Raw genomic sequence first — 13,202 nt, 5'->3', positions numbered from 1 at the left:
GACACAGTTATTCTTCAAAGACACCTTTAATGCAGGTTGTATTACTACAGTGAATATCAGGCTTGATATCTATACAAACATTTCAGTGTCGTCTCAAGTTGTTTGCATTCTAACGTACCTACATTTCTCCATTAACACTAAAGGAATATGAATGAGATTTCTGCCAACTAGTAAGCACTGGGGGAAAAAAAACCCTGCACATGAAATGCAGTGTGCAAATGGCACATTTGATGAGGCAGTTGACATTTTCTCATTGACATCTCAATCAAGGTTACACAACAAAAAAAGGCGAATTGTGGTGATTTAAAAGGCGAACGCTGGGTCACAAAAGAAAGGAAACTTAATGACAACAGGAGTGGAAAATCACATGTCAATACAAAAAGAGTCAGTGTGGTGGAAAACAAGGCTAGACTCAAATTTAAAACAACTGCTGGTGCCTGTTTCATTCGAGGCTGAAATGTAAAGCTGCTCAATTTAAGTCAACAAATGTTTTACAATAGTTGTTACCAGAACTGTTCTTTGTCGCTTTACCTAAATAAACCGAGATGTGACCCAAAACTGAGGCACATACTTAGCTGAGCATGATTGTACAACTGAAAACGCAAGTCAATTAATTAGTATATGCCGCTTCACATTTTTCAATAAAATTTGTCATGCAATGTGCTGAAGTCAGGTTTGAAGATTTTGTGCATTTAAGATAATCTCACAAATATATAACGGGGTTCTATCTTCCTCACGTGGCTGCGCACAGAGCAAGTAAAGGATCTGAAATGGCAGAGAAACACATTTCTGTGCGGATGCGACTGTTGAGGTAGACACAAACAATAAATGGGAGTGTTGTTGACAATTCCTCATAAAGAGGCTGCTCAAGGTTTCTCAGTACTGTGCTACACATATTTCATATATATGTATGTATGTTGTACGTTGGCAGTATCGTTCATGGAGTGTTAAAAACAAGCAATATTTAAATCTAAAAAATAATGGAAATACTGTCAGAGGTGTGACAGAGGAGTGTGGCAGAGTTTAGGTAGGTTTAACAAAACCAGATCCCACACATAATGAGCTTCAGCTGGAGTCTGGATGAGGTTATATGGCTATAATACTTCACTTCCAGTTCACCCCTCCGTTTGAGTTCTGCATATTTTGTCAGTCAAACTGCTTCATCATGAGCTTCCGGCTGGCCTCGTAACCCAGGAACAGTGCTCCGTTAGCCGGGAAGGTGCGGACCATGGTGGGGGTAAGACCCGAGTAGAGTGCCCTCACACCTAAACAACAGAAAGACAAAGGTTATAGTCCACCCCATCTGAATACGAAACACCCTCGCTGAGACGATAAAACGAACCAGACCCCTGCCTACCTTCAGTGCGGCCGATGGTCATGAAGGTTTTGAAGAACCCCGCCTGCTTGCCTGTCATAGACATGACCTGGATCCGAGACTTGACGCAGTCCATGGGATAGACCACCAGCCACAGGCACGCACCCCCGAAACCACCGCTGAACACGATCGGAGCCACACCTTCAACACACACAGCACCAGTTAGACGAGAGCACAGGGAGGTGACAGCAGACTATATGAATGAAGAGTTTTAGATCGGTAATTCACAACTGCTAAGACCAACAAACTGCAACATTATTAACTAAATACAGATTTTAAAGGAAAACTCCAACATGTATATACTGAATGATGGATTTCTCCTTGTATGAATGTCGAATATCAATGCAGAATACACAAGTCTTTCCCTTTGAATCTGAGGAGCTGACATTTGAAACACTTCACACTCTGTGGTCGTGCAGGCACAACAATTCTGCCAGTACCTATGTCGTCTTTGTCACATTTCATGTAGTCGGCGAAGGTGGTGCGGCAGAGCTCGTAGGCACCGAAGAAGCAGAAGTAACCAGGGACCTCTCTGGCGATGGTGGTGGTCAGGCCCTGGAAGAAGCCCTGCGGTCCCTCATTCCTCATTATGGATTTGACCACCGACCACACTGTGCTTCAGACAGAGCAGAGGGGCATATGGCTCGGTCAGCGGGTCAATGCGCACACACACACAACAACACTAACTCAAAAATATAAGCATCTAAGTACTGCAATTTTACAGACTACTAGAAAACCGGTCGTCTTTGGAATCGGTTTCTGGTTCGAACATGCATGGCTGAATTACTCCTATATAACCACTTACCACGCCATTGTGCAGCATACATTAACTGAAAGACAAGCAGAGGTTTGTGTGTTTGGTGAGAAGGTAGGCTGGAGCTGCATTTGAGCGGCAGAGGCGTGGATGGAGATAGAGGCAGGGATTACTTGCATATTCATAGATCTGTGCATATCTAATGAAGACAAAGATGTAGAGTTGCACCTAAGCCATTTTAAGGCATGAGGGGACTCTTTTTGAAGCAAAAACTTCTAAATATGCAATTTTGATGAAAAGAGATCAGTTTTTAGGGGTTTAATCCGTGCATGAAGAGGAGCTTTAATATATTCAGTTTGTGTAATGGTAGTTTAGCTGTATCAATGGCTGAAAAATGACTTGGTTTACACATATAATAACAAGTTCTACATACAAACCAAGTCATTTTTCAGTACAACTTTATCTCCTACATATTACCCAGTTTACATTCTTAACATTTGACTAATGTAAGAGCAGATGACCTGTACAGTATTATCCCAAATTTTTTAGAACCCACTTACTTCTGGCTCTTGGCTATCTTTCCTGATGCCTCCATCTCATACATGGCTTGCAGCCGACACTTGACAAGCTCAGTGGGGCAGAGCACTAGCGAGGAGAAGATGGATGCTACGGAGCCAGCACAGGCTTTGTGCATGTCACTAAAACAGTGGGACGGATAAACAGGTTACAGCTCTTGCACGCATATTCAGGGCAAAGTTGGCTCCATGTCAACAAGGAGGTCATCTTGGTGTAATCCTCGCCCTACCTCAGCACGGCATCACTGTGCAGCCCGGCCGTGAAGCGGATGACCTGCTGGCAGAAGCCGTAGCTCATGAATAGCACAGAGTTCTCTGCGATGTTGGCCATCAGCGCCGGCGTGGTGCCCTGATAAAGGCCCCGCAGACCCACTTGTTTGTAGGTAGACGCGATGCAGTGGATGAAACCCCTGTACAGCGTAGGAAAGGTCTGCATCTTGACCTTTGCTGTGTCCAGTGGCTGCCCACTAAAGACACATGCAGCTCCCCCTTAAAGAGAAACAGTAAGAAAAAAAAAACGTGAGTCATCTGACAAAAACAAAGTATGGCTGTCATACAAACTATAGAAAAAAAAAATCTAAGTTTGCGCATAACATGTGTGCTGAGAAGAGAGATAAAAATCAGAGAGGGCTCCACTCCACTGAACAGCAGAAACGGTCAATGGGAACACAGAGATAAACGAGCTGGAAAAACACAGGAGTCATCAAAATCTCCCGCTACGTCAGACACAGCTCGCAAAGCAGTAGAAAAGCAGCGTGATTACTCCATAGAGACGAAACGCAGCTGCAGTTGGTGTGTAGTGATATATTATATGTTTACTGACTCCAGGAGACAAAGCACTGTACTCACCTATGGCTCCTGCAGAGAGGTCAATAACAGCCTGGACCACCGGGTGTGGGGCCATGGTGTCTTACAAGTTGTCAGAAGAGGTGTCTCTTTCTCACAGCTACCTGGTTTAAAAAAAAAACCAAATAAACGACACTTTATTTCTTAATTCCACTCACAACATACACTGCTACGTCCCATTACGGCACTTTAATTACTGTAAACGTACAAAGAATATAATCGGCCATTTGTTTCTTTAAATACTGAGTCTGAGAGGGTGATTATGTGTGTATGTCAGCAGAGGGATCAGGGCCCAGGACAGGCAGCAGCAGCAGCAGCAGCAGCAGCAGCAGCAGCAGGGTTATAAAGTTCACTCCAATAAAACCTGCCTCATTTATGGCAACAGTTATTATTTACAGTTAGTTAAGAATGTATAATAAAATGCACGGGTAGACGAGCATTACATAGTGCAAATAACGGGTATGCATTAACAGAAACTGGAGGACTGTGTAGTCTTTCTTAATGATGAGCAAAAGCATAATTTTCTTGAAACTGTCCTCTCAGACAAATGACAATGCTCTTCAGTCTAAAATCACTCTGGGCTTTTATGTTAGCAACGTATTTGTTCTATTGTTGTTTATTGAATAGTCTTAGGGACCATGTGGTGTTCCTTCCATTGCTGATGTAACTGAAGTGCTCTGGTAACCTTCTAAATGTGTGTAACACAAGCTAACCACCAGAGGGCGACAAAATGCTATTCTTTGTACAGAAATAAAAACATCTTTTTAATATATAAGCGAGCGTGACCTTTCACTGTCCTTTAGAGACTAAAGTTGCGAGTAAAGAGTCAAAACGTCAAACAGCGTTTTCTTTAAAAAAGGTAACTTCCGTGGCAACAACAGGTAACAGCAACCATTAGCAATACTCGTACGTTAAGTAAGTAACGTCAGCCGGAAACCCGAGGAAAGTTACTGTGTTCTGTAGAGCCATGTGTTACATTTGTACGTGTAAAAGCTGAAGTAAAAAAACGGGTAGACATGAATTCTAAATACAAACCTCACAGGAAAGAGACGGGCTCAGCTCGGAGCATCAAAGTGTCGCTGACGGTGAGGTAACGTTAAGTCCGTGTGTGACAAACAGTAACGTTAACCGAGAGAGCTGCTGACCGAAGCTAACATCGTCCACGAGTGAGCGCATGATAACTTAAGCAGCCAGATCAAACATCCAGAGTTTATCGTAATGTTATCTCATTTGAAACATGTAAGTTACCCCTTTGGTCACTCACTGCGGTCAATGAATGGGGTCGACCATCAGTGATAATGGTGTGGAGGAGAAGCTAGGGGTTGTTTCATGAATTCTGATATATTGAAGTAAAAAGGAAATCTCACTCTGCTTAAAATTTCTCATACCAGCACACTGTCGCTGTACGAGGCTGCGTGGCGACAGTACCACTACCATGTATATCTGAATGGATGTTTATATAACCGTGTAATGAATTTACTATCGGTAACGGTGGTAGTGTATTCATGTAAGACGCTTGAATTTATAAGTTATCTCATTAAACTTGACGTGTACTAGAATGTGTAGACTATGAGGAAGAATTCCGAAGTCATCACGGTCGATCATCTTTTTCATTATACGTTAATGTGCTATAATGTCCTATAATGTCCTTATAACAAATGTTAGATGCGCCACCACAATGTAGAGTCAATGTAGACTCTAGATTTTGTAGTTGTGGCTATTTCTCAATAATGTAGTATAGTATGTACACTGAGTCATCTTCGCAATTTAAGATCTTTGATACGAAGCGGCATGAACGTTGAAGCTTCCGGTTTACGTTACGTTTTCTTTTGTTTTTCAAAATAAAGTCATCAGACAGTTGAGTGAGAGCACAGCACCGCCTGCTGGCTGTCATAAAGAATAACACAAAAACAAGGAATTCAAGTTTTTTTTTTAACCTCGAAACCAAGGACAGAATGCTGTATGCCAGGTATGTTGGTATGTTGCTTTTGCAATTTTTTAACCTTGCAAGCTTTCAAGACGCCTGTTACAACATTCTTTTTTAATGCAGTCTTTGATGCATAATATATTTGGATGAGCGTAACACGATTGTGTGTTATTGGTGCGTGTGCAAGTTATAAAGTTTACAACATTTTCTATCCATTATTCCATGCATTCAGCGGTAATGTTAGTTTAATGCGCGTCAGTGTTATTTCTCATTCAGCAACAGTCAGACCTGAAAATAAGCCCCTAATTTTGGAACAGAGCAACAAGCACATAGATGAGTAAAGTAACATACGTAAACAATACGTAATCATTTAGTGTCCACTGACACAAATCGACACAACATTGTGTAAATGTAAAGGAATTAAAATGATTAACATATTTGTAGATCAGGATAAACAACAGGAGACAGAATCAATTTTATAAAGCTTCTTTCCATTGCGATGTGTCACTATAGTACGTCTGAGTTAGGTCATCGTACAGATGTGATGCAGTTATGAAATATTTAGCCAACGAGTACATCAGACATAATCTGTGGCCCAGAGGTTGGAGCAGCGGCTTGTGATCGGAAGGTCGCCGGTCCAATTCCCCTACCGGACTGGCAGAAAAATCTGGGTGTGGTGGAGTATCCCCTTCCCCTTCATTAGCCAGCTGATGTGCCCTCGAGCAAGGCCCAATATGCTCCCCGGGCGCTTGTCTAAATATGTTAATAATGTTCTCAATCAGCGGCGCCTTTGGAGTTCTGTTTTGTGCATAATCTCTACCCTGCCTATCTTTAGGGCTGTCTGGAAGAACTTCTCCTCCCCTCACTCCTGCAGAGCAGCACAGAACCTCCATTAAACTCAATCCTGCATGTGCTTAGTCAGTCATAATGAGCAGTACCACATTGCTGTATAAGACCACAATAATATTAGCAGTTTCTCGACTCAGTTTCTCGCAAAGAGAGACTGCACAGTCTCTCTTTGCCATTTACTAAACAACTAAATGAGTGAACTGTACTTATTGTACTTGTAGTAAACATTTATTTAAAGCTCAGTTCTCTACAGTTGGACACAATATCACCCGCAGCTTTTTGCAGCGTAAAACTTATGTTGCAGACTTTCTGTGGGTGTCATGTTTTCCGAGTCAACAGGAGGTTAAAAATGTCCAACTCCAGATCTCTGGTTTGACCGTGTGCATGAACCAGGTTATTTAAAGGTGCGAGTAATAACAGGCCTTCTTCACAGCAGACATTTTGGCTTGCCATAGTAGGAAAAGCACAGATGTTGCATAATTAACAATGGCTCTGTCCTGTTCAGGTGTCCCAGTAAGTCATCACAGTGAGGCAGCGCGCACAACACCAGGACCCTGAGAGCGAAGCAGCTGAATGGAATTCAGCCATCATTATTCATTATTTACCCCTGTGCTCTTCCTACAACACGTGACACGTCAACATGTCTTCAGTGAAAAAGACCTATTGAAGGAGTGAATGCAATGTTGTTGTTGTTCAGCTGTGTTGATCAAAATGTTTGATACTAGTCAGCAGATATGATGCGTTGAAGGACGACAATAAAAAAAATGGAAGCTGCGTAATTTTTGCTCGTCACCAGTTGGATATAAACTGGGACTGTCGGATGGTGGACTTCAGAAACGACATCTGTGCTTGTGTAATGTGAATGATGTGGCTGACAAAGGTCAAGACAGCTAATCAATGAAAGCCTTTCCCTTCGCACACTTATCACCACCTCTGCTGTGGCTGTTTAACCCTCCCGCAGTCCTGACTCTAACAACCTGTGGAGTCCTGATGGAAAGTTTAATGCAAACAGCAAATATTTGCCTTGTTGAATATACAGTCTATGACTCATATATTACTTTTTTTAAAAAGTTGTTTAATCTTTTTTTGTCAGGTTTAATAGCTTTTTTCCCACTTTGTGCTGTCCACCCTATTAACGCCCACAAGATGCTTATGAATGTTTAAATGTGATTTCCTTTATCTGACTCATTTTCAGTATTTAATAGACTTTGATTTGTCTTCTTGTTTCTGGGCGCTGTTTGTAGGAAAAGAAAAGGCACCAGGGAGGAGCGTGGAGCTTTAGAAAAACTGCTCATTCCCTGAACAGTTTGATGAATTCTATGTATTTTTAATTCAACCACTGATTGCGATGACTTCACGGGTAAAAGCCAGTGGTGGAGGAATCAGAGTCTTTTCTTAAGTGTAAAAATACTCCATTACAAGTTAAACTTCAGTAAAAGTACAAAAGTATTATCTGCATAGTGGACGTTAAGTATCAAAAGTACTCAGTGCCTACTGTGAGTGTAAATAGTGTGCCTAATGATATACTATCATGTGGTATATTATTCGATTATTATTATTACTACCCATGCATTAATGTTAAAGCAGAATTTTTCTCAAGTAGTTGGTTGAGTTGAGTCAAATTTTTAGCTTCTTTATGTTGGGCTGCAACTAATGATTATTAATCTGCTGATTATATCCTTGATCAATCAGTTGATTCTGTACTATAGTCACAATCAAACAGAGCTCATAGTGACACCTTCACATGTCTTCTTTTGTCTTAAATCAGACTGATTAATCACTTACAAAGCAGGCACTAATTCATGTTCTGCTGATTGATGAATCAGCAAATTGATCAATAAATTTAAGATCAATATTTGTATACTTTTGGGTATCTTAATTTTACAATGCATCATGTTTGAAGGTTCATATACAGCTGTCAGATATGTCTAGTGCAGTAAAAAGTAAAATATTTCTCTCTGAGTGGAAGCAGAAGTGTCATGAAATATACCACACCTTTCCTCCTCCACCCGTGTTATTCTCCTCACCTGTAGACTGGCGATTTGATGGACACGCGCTCGTGAAACAATACCCCAAAAGTCACATTGTTGTTATTCACTTATGAACTTAAATACGACCAAAATACCATCTGTTTCAGCAGAGCGGCCTGGGATTAAACACACGCCCTCTGTCCACAGGCTTATCCTGAAACTTAGACCAGCGATGGCTTACAGCAGTCTAGACTCACTCGCCTGCATGTTCTCACACCTCGTCTGCGTAGCCTCACAGTCAACAAGAGACACACCAGTCCTTCATTTTTTTATATCACTTTGCATTTTATCAAAAAAAAAAACAAAAAAACATTGACGTTGTCTACATCACAGACAAGAATCATCAATATTCTGTTTGAAACAATTTTGCCGTGAACAGAATGAACCCCATGCCCATCCCTCCCCTGGAGCAACCTCCTCTATACACAGTATACTTTACATACCTATAGTTCCTGTTAGGTCTTTTTGCATTTTACATCATTATCAAAGTAGTATCAATAGCTTTAAAATACATACAATGCTCTTTCCCTTGTAATTATAATCACTATCCTGATTGTACATGGGGTATCATTTCCCACAGTTAGAGTCTGATCATTTTCAACACCTTGTTACAAAATACTCTGGCGAGACGACACCGGCCTCTGCTTTTCACTGAACCAAAACACTCATGGATGAGAAGCGTTTTCGTACGACCGCCGTGTGTCATGAGAATGGAAACACTGCAGAGAGCCTCACGCTGCGAAAGCAGTTCTGAATACACAATACACTGAATGATATTTACCCAAATCCACAGCTTTTATTTATGCCTTCCTCCCGTTTGACGTCAGTAATATCCTGAACCCTTCTCAGACTCTCCGAGGGGCTTTACTACCAACTGTTACGTCTGCTCGAATTTGAGATTATGAGGTACAGTCAGAGAATCTCAGTAATCCCTAATTAGAAGAGTTACACTGGAGGAATAACAAAGAGATTATATAAAATCACTTCAACAAAAGAGCAACACAAGTTAGAAAAGTGGAACTAGTCCGTGTGTTTGGATGGATTTGTTATACAAGAGTTTGGCAATAAAGTTCTCAGTATTGAGCATAAACTTTTGGCAGTAGTGGGCTGTGCTCAATCGATATACATTTTCTAACTTCATAGGATTAAAAACAGTGACTGACAAGTGCCTCACAAATGTCTAAAAACCAGATTTTCTAGATTAAACCTCGTATCAGTTGGCGTCAGGGTTCCTCGAGCCTGCGTGGTGAAGCTCAGAAATCACCACTCACACATTAAACTTTGGCACCGGAAACAAGTCCGTCGCACAGGATCACATGTCTGGCTGAATACTACAGAAAGGTGTGGAAGACTTGCTTTTCTGGCTTGAATTTCTATCTCTGCGTGGAGATAACTCAAACATGACCGATCAATGAGCGCTAATCGCAGCCAGGCACTTGAGCGTCCTTTCAGATGGGAGCTGAGGGCGGCGATGGCCAGAGTGAATGTCCGCACTCTTTCACCTCAAAGGATTAAAACACTCAAATTTGTTTTCATGTGTCGACAGCGCGCAAGTGCAGCGAAGCCTTTAATGTCTGCCACAGGGTCAAAAGTATTTGGTTGGTGAACCAGAGCCCCGTGGAAAAGAAAAACTCAATCTAAATGTGGGAAAAGCTACCAGTGTCAAAAATACATCAAGAAAGCCTTCTTTGTTTGTACCCTGTATACACACAGCCAGCCCCGACTCAGACAATGTGGTCACTGAATGGAGTGAAGGCTTTGGCATTGCAACACCATATCCAGTAGACTCTTTTTCTTCACATTAACATGGCCAAACTCTCCATCAGCAGCTGGATACAGTACGCAACCAGTCAGAAACTATAAGTCACATACCTTAAAAAAAAACTCCAGTTAAATTTGAACAAACGTATTTTTTGGCCCAGTGGCTGTGAGGTGAAAAAGTGACTTTAAAAAAAAAAAATCAGATCTATGACTGACTTTGTGCGTCTACCCTTTGCACCTGATCGTAATCCTGCAGGAGACCTTTTGAATTGTTGTCAGACTTTGTACTTTTTAGGCAATTTGTTTGACAGCAGCAGAATGTGACACACGGAGTGAAAGAGAAAATACCGAGCAGGAGCGCCTCGTATAGTTTAGACCAAGTCCAGAGAGTGCAGAGAGAAGACGAGAGAGCGGGAGAGAAGTAGCACTATTCACACCTTCTGGGAACTGAATCCACGTCCAGATAAAGAGAGCAACACGCGAGCCCGTTAAGGCTGTTTTAGCTCAGATCAACAGCACCGGCTGCTCTGAGGGGATGAAATCACCTCCTTCGGTGTTTGTTTTGGGGTTCAAAACACACTGCAGGTAAATTAGTGCACGTATTTCATTTTCTGTCTAATACTGAGTCACATTTTATATACAAGATCCCAAAAAGCGTATTCTTCTTGTTGTAAAAAACAGGGGAAGTTAAAATAGTCATTAAAAACATGATTCGACATTAAAAATCTATATAATGTAGAATCCGCATGTACAAGATTTATGAGTTCTTTCTGCGAGCTCTCTGCTCCACAGTGTCCACTAATAACCTGCAACAGGCCGTCAGCTGGTTGGTAGTGGACAACAGTAAAGACAGGAGGGCCTGAAGTGGATGCGTCCCAGGGTGTGAAACGACTGAGAGAAAGACAAAGACATGGTCTTCTTCTTCTTTTTTTTTTTGCTGTGTGTTTTTTGGCCAGACCTCAGCTTGACGAAGCCAAACAAAAGAGCGAGGGAGTGCGTACATTGTGGCTGAAGTGTTAGGCACTGCAAAAAATAAAAATGAGATTTTTTTTTTCTCCATGTTTCTGATAAACACAGTAAGGCAATTTGATTATGGCTGACTGATAGCAATAGAAGTTTCCGGTCTGTCTTCTGTAAAGATCAACAGGTTCACAATTAAGACTCAGGAGAGAAACAACACTTTTTTTTTTTCCATTTTCACAACCCATTTCAAGATTACCTGTGTAAAAACAGCTACAATCAAAAATGAGGCACTTTATAAAAGAGTATATAGATATCTAGGCTATATAGTATTAATCATTATATGTATACTGTATATTTCATATACCATTGTAATGTGTCACTTTATATTAGAATTGTGTTAACTGAAAACAAACTACAGTATGTACTATAGTTTCTGTCGTTCTACTTGTATACTGTAGTATATACTATAGTATAATATACAGTTTTTATAGAAAAGCTCAGTTGCCAAAAAAGTATTTACACTTTTCAAAGATTTTGTGCTACACACTGGTTTAAAATGCATTCACGTGGGATCTTATTTGGTCGTAATCAATTCAAATGGTCAACAATTTTGGATATAAAGGAGTCAGAAAAAAGAAAGAAATGATTATCTAGTCTCATTTGTTTCAAATATGTATGATTTCATATGTGGGCTGCAGTTAGGGACTGTATGAAAATTATTAGGGGGTCAGAGAAGGGGGGGAGTTATGTTTTATTTGTACTACAATCACTACAGGGTTTTTTTTAGGAGTGCAGGGGGAGGGTCTTAACTTTTTCTCATCTCAGATTCTTTCTCCCCCTGTGAGATTTATCGTGTACTTTTTAAATTCAATAGTTTCATCACAAAGATGGCTTTCATTTTGATGCTGAACACTGCGCTCTCCAACATCTGCAGCACACATGGCCATGTGACTCAGGCATCGTGTAACAGACTTCACAGTCCTTTGTCAGCTTCTTCTACTATGGTGATATTAAATGGAGTCTGGGGGTCGTGGGGAAAAATCGGGCCGCTCAAGTCCACCAGAGGCCAGAGAGCTGCTGCGTGTGCTCAGATTGTTCATGTAACAAGTGTTTGCTTAGCAGCTATTTGTTCAGAAATAAAGAGCAGCGATAGATTATTCACATTTTTCATCTCCAATAATTTTTGGACAGTCCCTAAACTGTTTAAAAATGTTTTTCAGCTTCCTTCACAAGTAAGTCTGTTATCATACTATCATCTTTCATTTGGTCTTTCCCTGCTGCATTTTAGCGGTAGCATAAATACAGCATACATGAGTCAAGTGAAATCTGTTTGTTTTTTAGCTGCAGCTACTGAAGGTTTGAAGTGTCTGTGTCTACGTAAATATGATCCGCTGTATTTTTTTAGGGATAAAAATGACTCAGTTTCGTTTAATTTTCTAAAGCACAGTGGAGGACAGAATACCCACTGTGTGTTTACATACTGCGCAGACAGGTGATCGATTAGCTTTCCCTTCACACACCCTATAGTAAGTCAATCCCACCAAGTACCACTGAGGATGTACTGACTAGATTTTCATACTGGCACCATTCGAGATTTAGCCACCGGACATGACAAGACATGTTTAGTTTATGCATAATCAGAGCTGGGACTGTATAAACACGCATCCGATGTGAGTGCACATCTGGAGCTTTAGGGATCAAACTTCTTTCTGTGTGAAAAAACACAGAATTACAGTATGACAATTTTGAACGGATAAAAAGAGAGCCATTGTTCTCGCCTCTCATCTGCGACCCAAAGATCAGCTGCATGTGAAAATGTCATTGTAATCATACTGTATGAAATCCTATGTTAATGCAGTTTACACTCCTGTAGATTTCACAAAGGTTGCATAAGATGTGTGGGATTTTCACACGACCATTTACTTCTTGTGTGAGAAACTGACAGAAAACATTAAAATTATATCTAAATTTAATTTGTGCAACATAATTTCATTGCCAATCTCATGAAGTGTACTTTACAGTGCCTCAGAAATGAAGCACATGTTGAAGTCCCTCTGTAGCACAAGAAAAGTGGTCAAGAAGTATAAAGACTTTTTTGGGCAACTGTGTATAATAAATCAAA

The 13,202-nt window shown here is 40.8% G+C and overlaps 1 protein-coding gene across 3 annotated transcripts; it reads right to left on the bottom strand.

Annotated features, from left to right (window-relative positions):
* Positions 1-37: 37 nt before the first annotated feature.
* On the bottom strand, positions 38-4,874 carry slc25a15b (solute carrier family 25 member 15b). 3 transcript variants are annotated; one of them, XM_041952215.1, is made up of 7 exons: positions 4,586-4,874; positions 3,554-3,654; positions 2,935-3,193; positions 2,690-2,827; positions 1,816-1,991; positions 1,358-1,516; positions 38-1,265 (listed from the first exon to the last, which is right to left on the bottom strand). In XM_041952215.1, the coding sequence occupies exons 2-7, from the start codon at positions 3,606-3,608 to the stop codon at positions 1,147-1,149; spliced, it is 906 nt and encodes a 301-aa protein (XP_041808149.1). In that variant the 5' UTR covers positions 3,609-3,654; positions 4,586-4,874; the 3' UTR covers positions 38-1,146. The 3 variants fall into 3 exon arrangements, with proteins under 3 accessions (XP_041808149.1, XP_041808151.1, XP_041808152.1); XM_041952217.1 differs by having other exon boundaries at positions 3,554-3,650; XM_041952218.1 differs by having other exon boundaries at positions 4,591-4,874.
* Positions 4,875-13,202: the final 8,328 nt, after the last annotated feature.

Source organism: Chelmon rostratus, chromosome 14, assembly GCF_017976325.1.
Source record: "Chelmon rostratus isolate fCheRos1 chromosome 14, fCheRos1.pri, whole genome shotgun sequence".
Taxonomy (NCBI): Eukaryota; Metazoa; Chordata; class Actinopteri; order Chaetodontiformes; family Chaetodontidae; genus Chelmon; species Chelmon rostratus.
This window is presented reverse-complemented; position numbering and strand designations above follow the sequence as displayed.